Source organism: Clarias gariepinus, chromosome 13 (assembly GCF_024256425.1).
Source record: "Clarias gariepinus isolate MV-2021 ecotype Netherlands chromosome 13, CGAR_prim_01v2, whole genome shotgun sequence".
Taxonomy (NCBI): domain Eukaryota; kingdom Metazoa; phylum Chordata; class Actinopteri; order Siluriformes; family Clariidae; genus Clarias; species Clarias gariepinus.
In genome coordinates this window covers 29,115,593-29,137,048 of record NC_071112.1, presented here as the reverse complement: position 1 = coordinate 29,137,048, position 21,456 = coordinate 29,115,593, and the positions used below count along the sequence as shown (strand labels likewise).

Here is a 21,456-nt window from a genome sequence, read left to right as displayed (position 1 = left end):
CCAGCACGGCCTGTCCGCGTGTTAATCCACGTGTTATAAATTGCCTTCTAATAATTCAGGATGTATGCATACTCACGATTGTAAATTCTTTTATTATTAAATTAAAGCTTTAGTCATTACAGGCTTAATGAAATTAACTTCCACCCATGAGTTAATCAATCATTTAAGTTAAGTTATTAAGTTAATTTCTCTACAACTCGATCAGAGAGAGTTCAAGCTAAGCAGCCGTCATGTACTCGACTGTAACACGACCACACCTTTAGTCTTTTTATTCTCTCCGGCAATTCCTCCTGAGTAGACAGACGTGTGTGTGTGTGTGTGTGTGTGTGTGTGTGTGTGTAAACCTGTTATGTAACCTCAGCTCTTAAAGTAAGGAGTGTAAGGAAGATAAGTAAGTAATAAAACAGAGTCGCTGTCACTGTTTCACTTTGGAGTTGATTAATTATTTTCCTCCTGAAGATGATCCTAAAGTGTTTTATTCCTCTTTCACAACTTCTACACAAAGAATGTCACCGTATCGACGAGTCCACACCCTGATTTCTTGTTACCGTGGAAACGCGAACATATTAGAACAAGTGCTTTAAAATCAAACTGGAATTACTGAAAGTAATAAACGTGAAGTGGCGAACCGCACGGCAGAACACTTACAGCCCATTCATTGTTTGTTTTTTTGTATAAGAGAAAACAGTCAAAAACAAAAGGCAGACCCATAAACCCTATAAAGACATTTATGCAAAGTTTGGTTTGGCATCAGCAATAAAATGATGAATACAACACATCTAAGGTGTGTTACACAACCTGATTAGCACCATCTCTCTCACTCCCACACATATTTACACACAAACACACACACGCGCACACACACACACACACACACACACACACACTACTGAACTACGCAAACAAGTACAAGATATCAGCTTTTCATAAAGGTAATGATCTAATGATCTAAATTACAAACACACATCTTTTCAGGTTAAAATGATTAGAATTTAGCGAGGCAGTGAAATTTCAGCCGCTGAGAATTGTGTTTACATTTTTAGAAATTGATATTTTAATCTAATACTTTGCACAAAAAACTTTATTATAATGTAAATATAATTGTCCCAGTTATGTTTTATTAAAAATTACATTTTAATTTACGTTTCAATTTGTTGTTTTAGGGTGTTTCAATCAGGTAAATAAGTGAGATATTAATGTAAAAATGTATGCTTAGTGTAAATATTATATATTTCAATTAATATAAAAAACTATACAGAATTAAACAATCCTAATAAAATTTAAATAATAGCACACCAAAATAATTTTTTTTAAATGATAGCCAAATGGGTTTATTTTAAATTATCTTACCTAGTAGTCTTTTCAATTTTTAAATAAGGAAGATGAAAATAATTTCCATAAAATAAAAAAGATTGTTAAAATTTATAAAGATACATCTTAAAAAATATTATACATTTTTTAAAAATAAATATTAAAGTTGTATTCTTTAGGAATTTCCAGTTTCAGCTTTTAATGCATCGCTAGTAGAAATGATTAAAAATAATAATAATAATATAAAACAGTAGAAACTTTTGTACCTTCACCTGCTCTACAAATATTCACAAACTTGCTAATTAGAAAGCAACCTCCTGCTAGGTGAAATAGCAGCTGCTTAGGCCAAATCTTGAACTGCATCAGTGCAAAATAATTTTTTACTAATTTTTTCGATTAATCAAAAAAATCTGTGTATCTATATTAGCTGACGCACCGCATTACTGAATTTTTACCATGTAATAGTTGTTTAGTTGGATCTTACAGCTTTCTTGCCTTTTATGGAGTTTTGTGGGTGGAGTTAAAGGCAAATCAGCTAAATAAGTCAGATTTATCAACACAATCACATGAGGGTGAGGAAAAGCATTTATGAACCTGTCACATTAAAACTAAAAAAACATTTACTCTACTAGAGGATTATTAAACGAGGACATTAGTTACCGTAGCCACCACAAGATGCTTAATTACCAAGCAATTAAAGGTATCGCCTTAACTCTAACATTTAGACCTCTTAAATTCTTTATCACAGATATTTTTAACACTCAGATCAGCTCTTCATTTATAACCGTTAATAACCCTTCATTTCTAAGCAGTCTGCTGAGGAGAGTGTGTGTTCCAGTGAAGTGTCTGCAGAGTGAATTTACAGCGCAGTGCACAGCCACGGACCACATTAAATCCTCATTAAACCTGACTTCACAGGCCATGCTAATTAGTGCGGTGCCATCTGCACAGTCAGGCTGCTGTGTGCTAAAGCCGTCTCGCACGGCCATGTGCAAACACCGCCTCGTGCGCCCAGTAAAACCCGAGCCACGGGTCCGTGCGCCGTTTCCAGGGTTACTCCCTGGAGATGAGTGAAGGCATCTCACATTATCTGTCTTGTTAAGTTCCTCCACAAGCTGATGAGAATGTTGGTGTTAAAAGGCTTTTCCACACACACACACACACACACACATATATACACAGGTGTACATTTGAGGACGTCTCTACGACGCCAGATGTGCACCACTGTACATAAGGTTGCTGACAAAAGGTCATGACTTTTAATAAGAGGTTGCATGTAAAAAGTCGTAACTTTTGAACAGGAAACTGAAAAATTGTCAGACCACAAGACAGGTATGAAGATCCCAGAATGGCAATGTAAAAGGAATTTGTGCGTAAACAGAGAGCGTACTGCGCTTCACTTACCGTTTAGTCCGTTCGGTATGCTCCTGTGGAGGTGGTTAGTCGACAGATCATCCATAGATCTTCGAACTACTGCCATCTTGCCCTCGACAGGTTTGTGCCCATGACCATGATGGTGGTCCGGGCTTCCAGCGCTCCCCGTACTGGACGTACTGCTTCCGTCCCCAACGTCCCTCACGTTGTTCGTGCCTCCGTTAAGGTTGGTCAAGCTGGACTGGCTGTCTATTGAGCTCCTCGACCCGGCACCGTTCCTCTCCTCCTCCAGCATCACAATGATCTCCTTTAACTCCATGTTCTCGTGCATGATGGCCTCCTGGTTGACCTCCAGCTCCTTTAGTTTCTGCTGATAGAATCCAACCTCTTTCCAGACCACGCCGGCCGTGTACCTGCCAAAGCGCTGCCACTCCCGCGACAGCTTTTTGCCCTTTTGCCGGTCGTCATCCAGAAAGCAGCACAGCTCCCTGAGCTCCTGGTTGTCGTCCTGGAGCTTCTGGTTGACTTCTTTCAAAGTCCGGATCTCGTGCAGGTGCACCTGGAGCCTACGGTTCACGTCCCGCATCATGTTCCCGTGCTCCACCATGAGGCTGATCTTTTCGCTCTCGACTCGGCGGAGCTTTCGAACCAGCTCATCTTTGCTGAGTCGGAGGAGTTCTTCATCTGAGATTTTGCTTAAATCCTCCCTCGGGACGTCGGTTACATTTTTTGCCATATTCCTTTGCGTGGACAGATGGTGACAAGAGTAAGATGATGGAGAGCTAATGATGCCTACATAGATGGAGGGGATCTAAAATCACACCCATGTCATTTGAAGATGAATCCAAGAAGTGGGGAAAGTGGCGCTTCGATTGAAAACTTTTCCTTTTAAAAATCCTTCATCCTAACAAGGTCAGATCCTTAATCCAGTCAGATGAAATCAGACTTTCTTTGGTTTGGACATAACCTGCAATAATGAGAAAATAAGCTGAGCCTGAATCACTGCAGTGGATGCAGAGATTAGGTTGCCAGATTGGGAGGTTTAAGTACGTAGTTAACGCGTTTATTAAAAACTCAAATTTACAATGCACTTGTTTTAGAGATGATGAAACTTATTTATCCTAAGCGCATGAACAATGTGTCCGTTTTTTATTTGTATAACGGCGATATACACCATGCTGAAATTATCCCAATCTGGCAATCCAGCAAAACATAACTATTCAGTTATCCCACATTCTTGACTCTCCTAATTTAACACAGATGATGCAAAATATAATGTTAATCACGATTTAATATAATATAACTTATACCACGCGTCCACGCTTTTGGTTTTCAAGGAAACAGAGGAAAATAATAAAACGAAAATGTCACAATTGGGACAGCACTGCGCGGTGAGACTTTAAACCGAGAGAGAGAGACGTTTCTTACCGTTCTGTGTGTCTATTCCATATTTTCCGACTTTGTCCAAATGTCGACTTTAACCTTTAAAATAGTAAGAAACGTGCACAGAGAGCGGGTTATGTAAACCTCCGAGCGAGCGAGCGAGCAGGTAGGTACCGACAGAGAGAGAGAGAGAGAGAGAGAGAGAGAGAGACAGTAACCATACAGCCTCCTAAAGCGCACTGAGAACTCTTAAAGAGACAGGAGCCTTAAAATTCCCTTAGACCGGCAACCGTGTAGCCCCGCCCACCGCGCGTCATACGGACGCTAAAGACGAAAAGATAGCGAGCGTAGCGCTGTCAAGTTCGCAATTTAAATCGAAAAAAAAAAGGTTTTAAAAAATTATTCTTTATAAAGGTAACCATAACCCCTGTCATATTTTGTTACATTTAAAATAAACAAAACATAAACATAACCTCTGCCATATTTTGTTCAATTTAAATGGAGAATTTGGAGAGAGAAAATTCTATATTTCTATATTGTACAGCTGTTTTTCATATTTTTTTCATGTTTTTTTATATTGTATATTTTGTACTGTACAGTTGTTTTATTCCTTTTTAGTTAAATTTGCCTTCTATTGTTCTTTTTAATATTTATTTCCTATTAATAGTCTTGAATTTGAGCGTGTCACGCGTAAGCTATGTTTTACGGGGTTTTTTTTACAATTTAAATCGGAAAAAAAAATGGAAAGTTTTTTTTTACAATTTAAATTGAAAAAAATATAGATTTGGAAAAATGATTCTGTAGGGAATAAAACAAAACCGCTGCCATATTTTGTTCGATTTAAACTGAGAATTTGACTGGGCTACGCGTAGGCTACGTTTTATGGTTTAGCGTTTCAATTCACAAGTTAAATCAGAAAAAAAAGGTTTTGAAACATTTTTCTGCAAGGAATGAAAAAAAAAATTATTCAATGTCTTGGTGAATATGTTCTCCTCATGCTTGGTGAGTTTCCTCCGGGTACTCCGGTTTCCTCCCACAATCCAAATATATGCAGGTTAGGCTAATTGGCGTTCCCAAATTGGCCGTAGTGTGTGAATGAGTGCGTGAGTGTGAGTGCCCTGTGATGTATTGGCACCCTGTCCAGGGTGTACCCTGCCTCGTGCCCTAAGTCTCCTGGGATAGGCTCCAGGCCCCCGCGACCCTGAATACAGGATAAAGTGGTATAGAAGACAAGTGAGTGGGTGAGTGAGTGAGTGTTGGTGAATTTGACTGTGCTATGCGTATTGTCACACAAACCGAGCGTGTTATTGCTATCGTTTAACATTGTGGTACTGAATCACACGATTACATTTAAGTTCTCCTTCTAATACATTAACTTTACTCTGGTAACAATTTACGCAGGACAGCTGTTGGATATATTCTAACATGGATATTACTTGTTTTCATTTAAAAAATGTGTTGTTTTCTGTAGCAGCATTTGTATGCCAAGCAGCACTAAATGTCTCTTTATAGCTGCAATAACATAAGTGATAACAGGACTATAAACAGGCTATATACTTCGTTATTTATTACCATAGAAATGCAAACAACTTTTGGAACAAAAACAAATTTTGGAAGCTGTCCCCTCTGTCAATGCTTTGTAACAATGTAAAGCTGTAACTTTACAGTTACTTTATAACATGACTCTTAAACACTTCACTTCCCACAAACCCTTTTTTGATCATTTTTTCTGTAAGAGCATACCTTTACTGGGTTTTATTCCATAACAACGTATACCACAAGCATTTGTACATCTTTTATCACATTAACAACTTGTCATATGTCTGGTGGTTAATCCTGAAAGTATAAATTGTGTAAATATTTACTGTAGTACTTTAAGAAGTAGGTAAATATTTTGCCCTTGTGGAAATGCAGTTGGCTTCAATTGGATGGCACTGTGGCTTCGCACCCCCAGGGTCGAGGGTTTGATTCCTGTCTTGTGACTGTGTGAGTTTGCATGTTCTCCTTGTGCCAGGTGGGATTCCTTCCAAAAGTTGTTCCTAGAGTAAAGATAATGTATTAGAAAGAGTACTTAAATGTAAACATGTGATTCCTGCAGTAATGGCTAATTGGTATTTGTGTGTAAATGAGTGTGTGAGGGTGATAGATTGGCACCCTGTCCAGGGTGTACCCAGAAATCTCCTGTTATAACTCCAGTCAACCCTGTATAGGATAAACAGTATAGAAAATGAATGGACGAATGAATGAATAAGTTGGCTTCATTTAAGTGCAATGATCGCCCTCTGGTGGCCAAAGTGTATACGAGAATTTTGTAGAGTTTCATACCAAAATAATTGAAAAGCTGCACCCTCTTTGGAAAATGTATTGTCTTTTTTAACATTTTAAAATCAGCCTTAAAATGAGTGTGTCATACTTTAAAAAATAAACTAAAGTGGTGCTCGAGTGATGATGAAAAAAGTCTGTTAATAATCACATTTCTTTCTAAACCCATAATGCATGTATGAATGACGTGGCCTAGGGTTCAAATTTCAATCTTCTTGCCACCCTTTTTTACACATTAAATCACTTACCTGGACTTCACTCACATTTAATTTATGATTTCAAAGGTGTAGAGTCTTTCTTTTAGGTTATGTTTGCAAACTTGCCAGGATATACTGTAGAGAATAAAATCTATCAGATTATCAAAATGTATAGACTATGCATTTTATATTGTACTTTCTTGCTTTTATTAAATCCAAGAATATTTGAATCCAATATAGAGTACCATGATGTTAATGTTTATGTGACCACTTAAAAATATTGACACCTGCCAAAGTCAGATAACACTTATGTAACAGTGTGTATCTAAACACAAAACTCCAAAATACTTATTTTAAATCCAGTCTGAGATCTTTTCCTGAGTCGTTTATTTATCTGTTAGGGTTAATGTTGATCTTGTGATTTAAACCTAAATATTAAGCCCTTCTCGGGTCAAATGGTCTCCTCATGGTTGTTGGATCAACCAGTACAATGTTACTATTAACAGTATAAAAGTTCACTTAAGGATCTTTGAGTTAATCTATAATTTGTGCTCTAGATAAACAAACACTGGATTTTCAGTACTAGAAAAGGTCACTGGGGTATGGGACATTGCACGCATTTATAAATCAATGCCTCTTCAATTTTATTTTTGTTTCTAAACACGTTTATAACAATAAATATTATTACAAAGATGTTTTACAGATCCCTAATAAACAATTCTGAGTGATAACAGATAATCAGGATTATAATCCCATTCCAGCAGTACATCTGCATTACATTAGGAATCAGGAATTAGGAACTGAAATCAAATATTCAGACATATTCAATCAATATAAGCGAATGAACTATTTTATCATAAGTCCATAACTTATTTTATGATAAGTTCATCATCAGGTTAGTCAGGATGTTGTTGGGTTACTGTGAGTAGAGTATCTTTAATCTGTGTTTAGATATTAAGCTAGGTAACAGAAAATGGTATGAACTTCCTGAAATTCCTCTAAAAATGTCTAAATAAATAAATGAAATAAGTAATTAAAAAGAATTGGATGATGTTTATTATGAGCAGAGTCATTATGATTATAGCAACAGCTCTTCAGTACAAATCTGCAACATACCGATGAAATTACACACTAAAGCAAAAGCATGGGGACGTTTTATTTTTGTTGCAGGTGTGCTATATACGAGATAATTTCCCTAAAGAGGGAATGTGATCATAGACAAATTATTTATGGGGACAATAATAAAAAATGAGTCTAGCATGATATTTCTGTTTTATAATGTCTATTTTCCATTATCGGATTTTTCCTTTCACCAGATGCATCTGAATTTCAGAGCTTGCTCGTTACTAACTTTTTAAACCCTAACCAGCACATCTATAATCGTAGATCTGCAAAGTCAGGGGCTTACATGGGATTAATTTCAGTGTCTTTTGGGAAAGCATTTTCAGGGCATGTCAGACAGAAACGGAAGCAATGATGATGTACACAATACAAGTATTTAGAAAATGTGCATGTATGCATTTGTAACTGTTGTGACCTAAGTAATATTTCTAACATAATAAAAGCTAAATGGATCATTTTTGTCTGTTTCCAGTCTCCTCAATACGACTGCTCCATTTCTTTAAATAAATTATATAATTTTGTAAATATGGAAATAATTAGATTATTGTGGAATAACCAACATATACAGTACTGAGCTAAATTCTTTGGCACCATATTATATGCTGTACCAATTTTGTTATTTATGTTCATCATGTCTGCATAATTATGTACAAAATCGTTTAGTATTTCCATATATAACTTAAAAATTAATAAATTAATAACATTACAAAAGAATATGTGTATGGCTTTAAAGAAAAAAATATAGTACAAGACAGACCAGTTTTCAGATGTAAACAAAAAACCTAATGTACACTGATGGGATTTGCAGTTTTATAAAAAAACAGCTGTTAGGTTTTACCGAGCTTGCTGGAGAATATGAGTTCTTCTGGTAACTTGCAGCCATGCATATATTCTCCTGTAATGTTATCTATTTATTTATTTATTTCTTTATTTTTAAGTTATATAAGAAAACTGTAAATGATTTTGTACATAATTATGCAGACATGATAAAGATATAAAAAACAAAAATTGGTACAGCATATAATATGGTGCCTACGATGTTTGCACAGTACTGTATTTCTACAAATTATAATTCGAATAAACTCTATTCTATTCCACTCTGCCATTCTACTTAAAACTTTCTTTTAACTCTCCTTTATTCTACTTTCTGCTAGTCTATTCTAGTCTATTCTTTTCTCAAATCTATTACACTCTCCTCTGTTATACCTTCCATACTCTCTTCTGAGTCTACTCAACTTTAATCTCTTTTTAAAAAATCTTTCTACCTGTATATTCCTTATTGTAATAAAACCCTAGGCTATTCTAGTGTACTCTATCCTCACTCACTCACTTATCATCTATACCACTTTACCTTGTGTACCGGGTCGCGAGGGGGCCTGGAGCCTATCCGAGTTAACTTACTGTAGGGCACGAGGCTGGGTACACCCCAATCCATCGCAGGGCACACATACATACACACACTTACACACAAACTATGGATGCCAATTAGGCTAAATTGCATGTCTTTGGACTGTGAGAGGAAACTAAAGGAAACCCACCAAGTATGGGGAGAACATGCAAACTCCATGCACACAGAATCGAACCCAAACCCTGGAGGGGCAAGGCAACAGTGCTAGCCAGTACCAATCCTAGTCCAATCAATTTTATTCTAATTGTCTCCTAATGTATTAGTTACTTTTTTCCCATACCAATCAGAGCTATTTTATCTTATAGTACTTTAAGGTCTGTGATGTTTTTTTTCTTCCTATGATACATAAAATCTATTCTATTTTAAGCGTGTGGAAACTCTTCATTTCATTTTGATCTAAGTTACATGTCTTTGAGCAGACTTGGCCACACTGTACGGACCTCGAGCTCTGCGCAAACCGTGCAGAAGAAAGCGAATACCCGTTACAGGAAGTGTGTTCATTCCCCCCCCCCGAATGGTGGAAGTGTAAAAACAGCCCGGGGACAACAGGCCAGATCATTTACATTACACACTCTTGTGTGTGCGGCTCTGCGCTTCACCCGGTCCAAAGTGCAGTGAGGACCGAAAGCGCAGCGGAGCCTCTTGCATAACTGCTGCACGCAAGTGTGCGCGCGCGCGTCTCTGTGTGTGTGTGTGTGTGTGCGCGTGAAGTTTTGGCTCTAATTAAAGGAAACACGATGCGCCGTCTGGCTTTGATGTTTTTGGCGGGTTTGTTGTGTTTCGCACCTGTGCGCCCTCACCCGCAATGTCTGGACTTCAAGCCGCCGTTTCAGCCGCTGCAGGAGCTGCAGTTCTGCGCCATGTACAAGCACTTCGGCTGCTGCGACTTCGCCAGAGACCAGGAGCTCATGAAGAAGTTCTACCGCATCATGGACAACTTCGACTATTACGGCTATGCGAACTGCGCCGGGTACGTGCAAGACCTCCTGTGCCAGGTTGGTGGACAAAACACACACACACACACACACACACACACACAGATATGATGTTAGTACTGCTTTTATAGCTAAAGGTTTAAAGTAATAACATACATTGTTATTATCCATAGCAGTATTATTATTATTATTATTAGTGGTTCACCCCTTACCACTGTCGCCTCGCTCCCCTCAGGGTTGTGGGTTCAAATCTCACCTCCCAGTATGTGTGTTATTGTGTATTTTGCATGTTATCCCCATGCTTTGTGGGTTTCCTCCAGGTAATCTGGTTTCCCCCCACATTACAAAGTGTGTTTGAGTGTGCTTGTGCCCTACAATGGATTGGACCCCATCTTGCTTTGTGTCCTAAGTTCCTTGAGATACGCCCCAAGTCCCACTGAGACCCTCCACATGTATAAGCGATATAGAAGATGAATGGCTTATTATTATTATTATTATTATTATTGTTGTTGTTGTTGTTGGTGGCTCACCCCTTGCCACTGTTGCCTCACACTTCCAGGGTTGTGGGTTCAAATCTCACTTCACCTGGTTTTCTCCAACCGTTCAACGACAATACCATGTGGGATGATTGGTGTTTCCAGATTGCCCACATTGTGTGTGTTTGAGCCCCATGATGGGTTGGCATCCCATCCAGGATGTACCCTGCCTTGTGTCCTTATTTCCTTGTGACAGTCTCCAGGTCCTACTGCAACTCTACACATAGATTAGCAATATAGAAGATGGATGTCTTCTTCTTCTTTTATTATTATTATTTTTATTACACTTAAAAAAATTAAATGACACTATTAAACTATTATTATAATACATGTTATCAGTAATTAAGCCTAATTGTAGATTTTCATTAAAGTGACTAGTCAGTCATAAAGTTTGTTAAGAAACGTTCTCTGCCTAACACCTGGACTGCGGGTGTAAACACATTGTCCTGTTTTTCACCCTGGATTTACACTCTGCTTGTACTGAACATCCTCTTAACACACTTGTCTTCATTTGTAACTGGCCTATGATCCTGCTTTCTGGCACCATTCGAAAAGGATGGATGCCATTTCGGTTCTGTTTCTTCTCAGGAAACCAGATGAGGTTTTTCCTCACCACAGTCACCACTGATTTGTTCACCGGGGATCAAAGTCTACAAATCTGTTTTGAACTGGGTTCTTCATTTTGCGCCTCATGAGAACCCTTGGCTGTTTTTAGCCCCTAAAACCAGAAGGTTTTCTTGTAGATCATATGCAGAAGTCTAGAACTGTTTATAACCCAAAGAACCCATGAAAAAACATTGCATGCACTCTGCGAAAATCTAGACCCTACTGTCTAAACCTCACTGATTTCTGATGGTCTCTAAAGCACATTTTACAAGAACTTATTTCCAGCTGTGAATCTTATGTCAGTGTCTTAAATAAATAGAAGATGAGTAAAGGGGGAAACTATTTCATTTGCTAAGAAATCCCATGTTATTCCATCTGCCATAATGTGTTCCACTCATTTATTTTGTCTTTCATAGGACAAGCTGTCACTTTACCTAAAACCTAAACAATGAACATTTCCAATGATTTATATGGGATTATCTTATCTCTGGTTAAGCAGAAAAACAAAATAATTGCCCCGGCATGTCTGCTGCTACATGCTGAGTTTGCACTTGTATATGATTCTTGGCCTGATTTGTCTATTTTAGAATCCAGATCTTATCAGGGTTATCTCTTCCACTGCTGTGATCAAACAGTCATTAGCTTTAAGGAGTAGCACATCATTTGTGTACGTGCAGAACAAATGTATTGGCAATTGTCCAATTCCCTGAGCTCCCTGCTCACTCTTCCTGTTTTCCTGCTTTAGGAATGTTCACCGTACGCCGCTCATCTTTTTGATGCCGAAGATCCCAACACACCCCTGAGATCCATTCCAGGACTCTGTCCAGATTACTGCTCCATCTTCTACTCTAAATGCAGATCCGCTATCCCTCTGCTATCAGAAGACCCACGTCTGTCACAACTAGAACACAACCCCACCAGACTCTGTCGGTATCTGGAGCTTGATGATCCAGACTACTGCTTCCCTCACGTCCTGAGCAACGAGGCTTTAAACAAAAACCTGGGACGAGTTACCGCAGATACAGAAGGTTGCCTCCAACTGTGCTTAGAGGAATTTGCTAACGGACTTCAGAACCCTTTGGCTATGGTGCACGCCAACGACGGCACCCACAGGTTCTTTATCGCCGAGCAAGTCGGCCTGGTGTGGGTGTATCTCCCGGACAAGTCGAAGTTGGAGAAGCCGTTTCTGAACCTCACAAAGGCTGTGTTGACGTCTCCGTGGGAAGGAGATGAACGGGGATTCCTGGGTCTCACTTTCCATCCCAGGTTTAAGTACAATGGAAAGCTGTACGTCTACTACTCCATAGAGGTGGGCTTCGACGAGAGGATCCGAATCAGCGAGTTTCGGATCTCTGCCACAGATATGAACGTTGTTGATCATACTTCTGAAAGGTAAGATCTTTTACTAAAACCTCAGAGTAAAAGAGATATCTGGTTTCATTGGGAAGGAATTTTCTGTGCACTGAAAGCCAAAAAGCCACATGAAATAAGATTTTTTCCCCTGTTAAGTTTAAAGCCAAACCAGTTCGACCACTCAAATCAGACTACATGCAGTTTTCTTATTATTATTATCATCAAGTGCATGGAACTTCTTCTCTTCAGTATTCGTGACCAGAACTCATCAGAACATGGATTAGATTGGTAAAATATCTAAGCATTAAAGATATAGCAGTCAACGTTCTTAATTTTTTTACTTCTCCAAATAGCACTGGAAGTTACACTATGTGGGACATGATTAAAAAATAAAAAATATTGGACTGAGCTGTGGCCTTGTCAAATGTTTATTAAGTCAGCAAAAAAAAGGAAAACGCTTGGAGACGGAGCTTCAAGAACATTGCGGGGGGGCAGTTGTGTCAGAAGTGTGTCAGAGTTTATCATGGAAAAAACTGACTGACTAATCTCTCCTAACTTGCCTTTAAATCGGGATGGGGGTGTGATGCTGTGTTTAATTGCACACCAATTAATTGTTTTGAGGAGGTTATATACTGTATATATGTAATGTACATCCCTGACTCACTCAGTGCTTATTTAGAGTCATATTAGAGATCGATGAACCTGCGTCAAATCACAACGGAGGTCAGCTGCTCTTTGCTGATGATGGCTACTTGTACATCTTCACTGGTGACGGCGGCATGGCCGGAGACCCTTTTGGAAAATTTGGGAATGCGCAGAACAAGTAAGTCTGAACAACAAACTATTTTAAGGTTTAAGTTCATTTTATACAAACAAACAAAACATCCAGAAGTGTTTTATTTTTTGCTTTTGAATCCATTCTTTTCACTTGCACTCACTTAGCAGTGTTTAAAACCTCATGCTTAGCTATTTTGCATACTTATAACAAAAAATAACTTTCTAGTTCCTAACCAACACAGACCACTGCTGTTGCCATGGTTACACCTCATACAATGTGATCTCATTTTATTTACGTCACTGTTTATTTATATGTACTGGATTTGTCAAAGTGATGGAAATCACAATGCACAATTAGGAAATTATTATGATGTGTACTGTATGTATACAGAGTCAGCCAAAAAAGTTTATACGCACTTCAGTATGATGTATATTCTAATAATTTACTATTAATAATGTTATATTATTATCATAGTATTATCATCTAATGTATAGCAATAAAATCAAAATTAAAATATTGATCAAGTTTTTCTTTTACTGAAGTGTGGATACATTTTTTGTGTGACTCTGTATATACTGTATAAACCTATTACAAATAATTAATAAAAGTAAACAATTTCAGAATATAAAAAAATAATAACATGAGGATAAAGTTCAGTAATAAAAAGCTCTTCTGCTTAAATTTTCTGTCGTTCCCCACTTAAGCGGGGTGGGCAAATTTTCAAGCCCCGCTCGTCAACAAAATGATAACGAAATCGGCCAAGTTTACTATTTATTGAAATATCAATTTCTAAACCAAAAAGATCAAATAACACCAAATTTAAAACAGATAAAATACACGTGCAATTGTTATAACAGGCTTACTTCGTCACTTATCTAGAGATTTATTTTAAAGAAGTTGAGTGACTTATTAACGTGACTGGGGTGTGTTGTCTCTAAGTGTCTTCCTACTTTGTTGGGTCTCGTGCCGTCTGCTGCCAGTGGTTTAAGACACAAAACACACACGGGTCTCTTCTCTGTCCCACCACTCCACCATGAATACAATCGCAACATAGGCTTCATCATGTTTTCCTTTCTGTTTCTTTGATCTTACCTTCTGTTAAGCGCCTGAAGGATCAAAAAGCAACTTTGTTGCCACACTGGAAACTAGAAACGCCAGACTAGTACTGCCCAAATGTTTCCTTATATATTGTTCCTCTGCAGTTAACATGCCGACGTTAAACCGTTATTGTTGCACTATGCTTCCACTTTTTCTCTGATGTTATTTTAATTTACTTGTATTAATGATCCATTTCTTTGCGTGTGATTGTTTAGTTTCGAGTGTCCAATCTTTTTTGTCCAAAAAAAAGAAAAGCATGACTTAGTATAGGTACTTTCCCATTATTTTCCACTAATTCCCTCCCGTTTATTGCGCCCCACCTGTCATGTCTGTATTCCCCACTAGTGGGGCGCTCCCCACACTTTGAGAACCACAGGCTTAAATAAACAGCCAAAGAAAATGTAAAATATTAAGCCTAAAATTGAGCTGAAGATTGACCCTCATGAGATAATTCATACAGAAAGAATTGACCTGCTCTGATGTCACTGTGGTGTCTATTTCTAGATCTGCTCTGCTGGGTAAGGTCCTCCGCATCGACGTGGACGATAACGAGAAGGGGCCGCTGTACAGAATCCCTCCTGACAACCCGTTTGTGCACGAGCGCGACGCCCGGCCCGAGGTTTACGCCTACGGAGTGAGGAACATGTGGAGGTGCTCTGTGGACAGAGGAGACCCCCTCACCAAGGACGGCAAAGGACGCCTCTTCTGCGGCGACGTGGGCCAGAATAAATACGAGGAGGTAGATCTGGTGGAGAAAGGCAGGAACTATGGCTGGAGAGCAAAAGAAGGCTTCTCCTGTTATGACAAGAAACTCTGCGCCAACAGCTCTTTAGGTGGGTGCCCCGATGAAAAGGCTGTTCGGACCGAAACAGTTCTGCTCTGTTGTGTTACAGAAATCATTACAATGCCATTTCCTTTCTGTTTTCTCAGACGATGTGCTTCCGATTTATGCATATCCGCATAAGATGGGGAAATCGGTGACAGGAGGATACGTCTACCGAGGCTGTGAATACCCCAATTTAAATGGAATGTACATATTCGGAGACTTTATGAGTGGGTATGTTTTACCAAAAAAAACTTTACACATTATACACGAATGTGTCATGACCTCCAGGGTCTGTGTGTGTGAAGTTTGCATGTTTTCCCCATGCTTGGTGGGTTTCCTACACATACTCTGGTTTCCTCCCACAGTCCAAAGACATGCAGTCTAATGGGTGTTTGTAAATTTCCTGTAGTGTGTGAGTGTGAGTTTGTTAACTTCCTTTTTGCTACTATAATTATTATTATTTTTCGGATCTTGTTTATATCATGGATATGTGGTTGCATAATTGAGGCTACATGTTGCTTTTTCACATACTGTAGGAATCAAGAGGTGTACAAACATTTGCCTACTTAATAATGTACATACTTTAAGTACTTGAGCAAACATGCATAAGTGCATCAATTTGTCCACAGATTATATCACTGTTCCAGTACAGCCTTGAGCAGTTCAAAACTTAATTCCTAAGCCTGAATCGCATGTGTTTCCTGCAGACGCTTGATGAGTCTAAAGGAGAACCGTAACACACGCCGATGGGACTACAGCGAGATCTGCATGGGCTTGGGTCAGACCTGTGCATTTCCAGGCCTCATTAACAATTACTACCCGTATGTCATTTCTTTTGGTGAGGATGAAGCAGGTAGGAATACGAAACAGTCTGTGCATCATTTCCAAATGTCACTCTACATAGATTTACAGTTAATGGTGACATAGGCAGCAGTGCATTTGCATCACTTTTTTATCAGTTACAGTATTGTTAGGCGGGTAATTGGTTCACACCAATTTTTTTGTGAAATTACCAGTCAGTACTTTATTACAGTTAAATATTTGTTTGGAAAAAAAGAAAATGTTTTACTTTGTGTGATTTATACAGAATAATAATACAGTAATGAACAATTTTGCTATGTGGGGGGGGCTAAGTGTTTTTAAGGCTTATTTGTTTGGGAGAAGTCAATAAATACAAGAATATTAATATATCAAAACATTATATACAGTATAAGGGTAAAAAAAAGGTAAGTTAAAGAAATATTTTTTTTTATAAAAAGTCAAAAATGTGTATGTTTAGGTTGACCCCATAAAATAAAATCAATTATATTCACATAAGTTTAATTATTGCAGTAAAATAGACACAATATAAAAAATGTTAAAGCTGTACAAGCGCATGCTATATATTTATTTGTGTATGTTTATATGTGTACATTAACAGCCTGGTCCATACATTTTGGAACAAGCCTCATTGCATGTGCACCAGATACCAATATTTACAATTCTGTACAATAATTGTACATGAATGTATAAAATGCCCAAAGTCTGTTATATTGTATGTGTGTGCATGTGGGGGAGTTCTTGTTTTCCATGGACAGAATTACTGGATTGTGAGGTCACCCACTTTAGTTGACTTTTGTGCTCTTCCAGGCCTTTTGCTGTTGTTGACCTTGGTGATAGATGGATCCCTTCATTCCATGTTGAGAGTTCAAGTGAACACATATCAAATGCAAATGAAACTTTCAGAACCTCCTCCAGACCTTTTATGTGATTTCTTAGTCATGGTGTAACAAGGTAACAGGCCACATCTGGGCATGCAACTGCAAATTAGCCATTTGTTCCATTATTTATGAGCCCCCTAAAACACGTGTGTATAAAAATGGCTGTAATTCCTGATTGTATAATGCCACACATTTGTCAAACCCCCTAAATTAAAGCTGAAGGTCCTGACATCACTCACATTTTGAGTGTTTCATTTCATATTCGATTTAATAAACCTATCTTTGTTCTAAAATTTATAGACCTGGCTTTATATATGCATAAATATTAAAACCCTGTGCTTTAACGAACGCTACCCTTATCCCTGTCTGTCATTAGGTGAACTCTATTTCCTGTCTACTGAAATTCCAAGTGCTACGTCACCCACTGGGGTTGTGTACAAAATAGTCGATCCGTCACGGTAAGGATATTTTCACCGCTGCACTGCATGTACATGTAATTTGCAGAGTCAGCATAATTTTGCTTTTTGCAAAATGGCACGAAGCATGAAGATTCTTCCCGGAATTTAGCATCTGCTTACGATTATGTTATACAAATCACTACAAAAAGAAGCTTAAAGCATGTTTACAAAAATCTTAAAGCTTTTAATTTGGGCTGTTGAGTGAAATGCACAATGAATTTCTATCTTCACTTGCCAAAGGCATAAAAAAATTGGCTTGTACAGACTGTCTATGAAAATGTAAAAAAAAAAAAAAAAAGTGAAAAACCCAGCTTTGGCAGCACAGCACAGGGCTGTCATCTAAATCTTACTCTGTGTCTGGCACACGTCCACTGGCCGACTTCCACACAGCTGTAACACTCTCTTTCTCTTCACTCGCTTTCTTTTTCTTTGACTGTTAGCATCTTTTCTTCTACACTTTCGTTTCAATCCTCTTGAAAATTTTGCATTGAAGCCAAGATGAGTAAAAACACATGGTCATGTCGGTCAGTGAACAGATAAAAGAACGCTGTGTGCTTTATTACAGACGCGCTCCACCTGGAAAATGTCATTACACCCCCGTTCCAGTGCAAGTCAAGAGCAAGCTTAAAACGTTCAAGCCAAAGGAAAGTAGGTCTTCTGGCTTGTCTTTATTAATACTGTTCCTACGTTCTGTTTTAAAAAAGTAAATCTTGCAAGTGCTTACCTTGACTAATATTTTTAATAATATTTATTGCAATCCCTTATTTAACCGTTTTAAACCATCTCTCCCAAGCATTAATTGGTGTTGAAACACCAACAAAACGACCATCACTCTCAGAGCTTTTGGAAGAGGACGGCATTGTAGATAAGACCACACCATTTCCGACAACCACACCCGACACCACCACCACCACCGCCGCTGCCACTCCTAAACACTCCCGGAAAGGCAGACGGAAAAAAGGTAAGAAGTATGAAAATGGTGCTGTGAGACTGATGGGAGACGAACACGGAAGGAAAGACCGTGGCAGAGTGGAAATCCATATCCATGGGGAATGGGGGACCATCTGCGATGATCTCTGGGCCACCCAAAACGCCGCGGTGGTATGTCGACAGCTAGGATTCAGCTACGCTCTCAAAGCATCCAGAAACGCAGAGTTTGGGGAAGGGAAGCATCTGAGGATACTTCTGGATGATGTGCAGTGTGAGGGATCAGAGGAAACCCTTCTGAAATGCCAGCATTCAGGTGTAGGCGAACACAACTGCGGTCATCACGAGGACGCAGGCGTCATATGCAGCAATTAAAAAAAAAACATAGAATATTAGTGTTTATACGGATGGAGGAGGAGACGTAAACCCTGAACAGGTAGCACATAGGTCTACCTCATCAATGGATATAAAGATTAACGTCAGAATATGTGTAACTTGGCTGGATCATGTTTAATTAAGTGAAGACGTTTATGAGAATACTTGGATTTTGTGTTAGATTTTAAAAATAAAGTGATTATATGAATTAACACATTTGAATTGTGAAGTTCTCTCTATAACATGCGAACAATTTAACACAATGCACAAAATTTTGATAGCTGTTTCAAAGCTGTTTGACAGTTTGTCTAATTGATTATTGAAATTGTAAATTATTAAATTAAATTTTAGACAGTTTAACAATTCTGTCAACTCTTGCTGCTTCATGCATGTTGTGAATGCATGTATGAATGTTCCGATTACAGGAGTGGATTTGCAGTAACCAAACCACAGTCTGTTTAAAACTGTGATGAGGAATTTACTTTAATACAGTCCACAACATAGTATCTAGTTCCCACGTCTTGGTAAGTCATGGCCTCAACATAGTATTCTTTTCCCTTGCCTTAGTAAGTCATGACCACAACATAGTATCTCATTCTTACTCTTTAGTACGTTGGAGGACGTTACTTTTTACAGTGGAACCTTGGTTTACGAGCGTAATTCGTTCCGGAAGCGGACTCGTATTTCAAAAAATTTAATTCCCCCATAAGAAATAATGGAAATTCAAATTATTTGTTCCACAGCCCAAAAACATATAAAATAAAAATAAAACAAATGAATCTGCACTTTACCTTTAAAAAAATAAATCCAGACATATGTGTTTCCGTTTAAGTGTGCAGGTGCTGTGTGTGTGTGTTTGTGTATGTGTGTAAAGCTAAAGTAAGAGAAAAGGAGGAATCAGCCCCTCCCCTCTTCTCACCTTACACAGTTACACTTCCTCCTTTCTTACATTTAGCAGATGCTCTTATCCAGAGCAACTTACATTTTTTTATCTTATTACACATCTGAACAGTTGAGGGTTAAGGGCCTTGCTCAAGGTCCCAACAGTAGCAACTTGGCGGTTGTGGGGTTTGAAACTAGGACCTTCCGAACCATAGTCCAATGCCTTAACCACTGAGCTACCCCTGGCCCTTTCTTAATTCAGTTTCACACACACACATACAAACATACACACACACTAACGGAAAGAATGTTTTATCAGAAAAATTAGCAAGGAACATCGTTAATAAGTCTCGTGTGAGCGCACGCTAACAGAATCACTGCTGTAAAGTAAAAAAAATTACTAAATTAACCTGCACTTTACTTTTGAAAAGAATTGTGACAGAGCTTTTTCCCATGTAGAGCAGAGAGAAAGAGTTTAGACCAATCCCAATTCTATTTTCTACCCCTTCCCCTTCCCCTACCCCTCGCCCCTTCCCCTTGTCCCTTGAAACGAAGTGGAAAGGGGAAGGGTTAAAATATTTCCCCTAAGAAATGGGACACCACTACAACACTGTTATACGTCATCATACGTATCTGTTCATTTACATGTACACATACAGTATGGCCGTAAGCAAAACAAACAATGCGTTATCAAATGCTCGGCAAACTGCCGTGCTACTGAACTTTCATATTTGTTTGTAGCATACAGTAAAGTGTATATGACATAAAAATATATTTTTGTAATATTGCGCAATTGGCGCTATCCGCTAGCAAACTTTAGCGGTTTTTTTGCAAACGTTTTTTTACAAAACATCACCATAAACACAAACACAAGACTAAAATTAATATACATATAATGAAAACTTGTCATAAAAATCCTTATTAATGGCAAAAATTCGTTAAATTTATGGGTCTGCTTGCTCGAGTGAGCGGCCATCTTGAAAATTTCGTTAGCCCTTCGTTTGAAGTGAGGTCCCGAAAAATCTTCGTTTGGAGGGCTATCTGGCCCTTCCCCTTACCCCTACCCCTCCATCCAAAAGAGAAATGAGACACCCCTACCCCTTCACGTGAACGCGTCAAACGGAGGGGTAGGGCTAAGTGTAGGGGTAAGGGGTAGCATTGGGATTGGGCTTTTGTGTGTATGTGAAGGCGAGAGGGGGGGCAAGATGTCAGATTACGCGTGCGCACACACAACGGCATGCTAACCCAGGGAGAGAAAGAAAATGGATCTTTAACCTCTCTAATGAGACTTTCTTTTGCTTTACACGCACACGTAATAATAAACAGTGTTGTACACATGCTGTAGAGTCTCATTTTTATTAGATTAGATTAGACTAGATTCAACTTTATTATCATTGTGTAGAGTACATGTACATAGCCAATGAAATCAGTTAGCAACAAACCAGAAGTGCATAAGTGTATATGTGATATGTATATGTGATTATACAAACAGAAGATGCATTTGGTAATGGAGTTATGGTATATACTGTATATAGTGATATAAGAATGTACAGCTGCGCAACATTATGCATTGGATGTGCTATATTATTTTAAGTTTTCTCAGAAAGTACAGGGATACCAGGCAGGACCAGTCTTTCGAAGCACTTTACAATGACTTGGGTGAGTGCGATTGGTCGTTATGATGTGATCGAATCCCAGCCTGGGTGGTTACACCTGATTAAAAGGTCTTCAAAAAATTCAAAAGTCTAACGTAGCACGTTATAACTTAATAATACAACGTTTTAAACGTAATCTTTAAAAGTTGCTTAGAAAACTTAACGTTAATGTGTTACAGTTAAATGGAGATCTGTTCGCGCTGCACACAT

The 21,456-nt window shown here is 38.5% G+C and overlaps 2 protein-coding genes across 2 annotated transcripts in view; one reads left to right on the top strand and one right to left on the bottom strand.

Annotated features, from left to right (window-relative positions):
• ccdc85ca (coiled-coil domain containing 85C, a) overlaps positions 1-3,647 on the bottom strand; it is a 44,607-nt gene extending 40,960 nt beyond the window's left edge. Inside the window, exon 1 of the mRNA XM_053510262.1 lies at positions 2,716-3,647. Within this exon, the coding sequence (XP_053366237.1) occupies positions 2,716-3,421 (706 nt within the window). The 5' untranslated portion in view covers positions 3,422-3,647. The remainder of the gene's footprint in view (positions 1-2,715) is intronic.
• A 6,047-nt stretch (positions 3,648-9,694) lies between these two features.
• hhipl1 (HHIP-like 1) lies at positions 9,695-18,921 on the top strand. Its single transcript, XM_053509213.1, has 9 exons — positions 9,695-10,112; positions 11,940-12,586; positions 13,227-13,370; positions 14,928-15,256; positions 15,354-15,480; positions 15,957-16,102; positions 17,326-17,407; positions 17,973-18,055; positions 18,201-18,921. The coding sequence occupies exons 1-9, from the start codon at positions 9,855-9,857 to the stop codon at positions 18,707-18,709; spliced, it is 2,325 nt and encodes a 774-aa protein (XP_053365188.1). The 5' UTR covers positions 9,695-9,854; the 3' UTR covers positions 18,710-18,921.
• Positions 18,922-21,456: the final 2,535 nt, after the last annotated feature.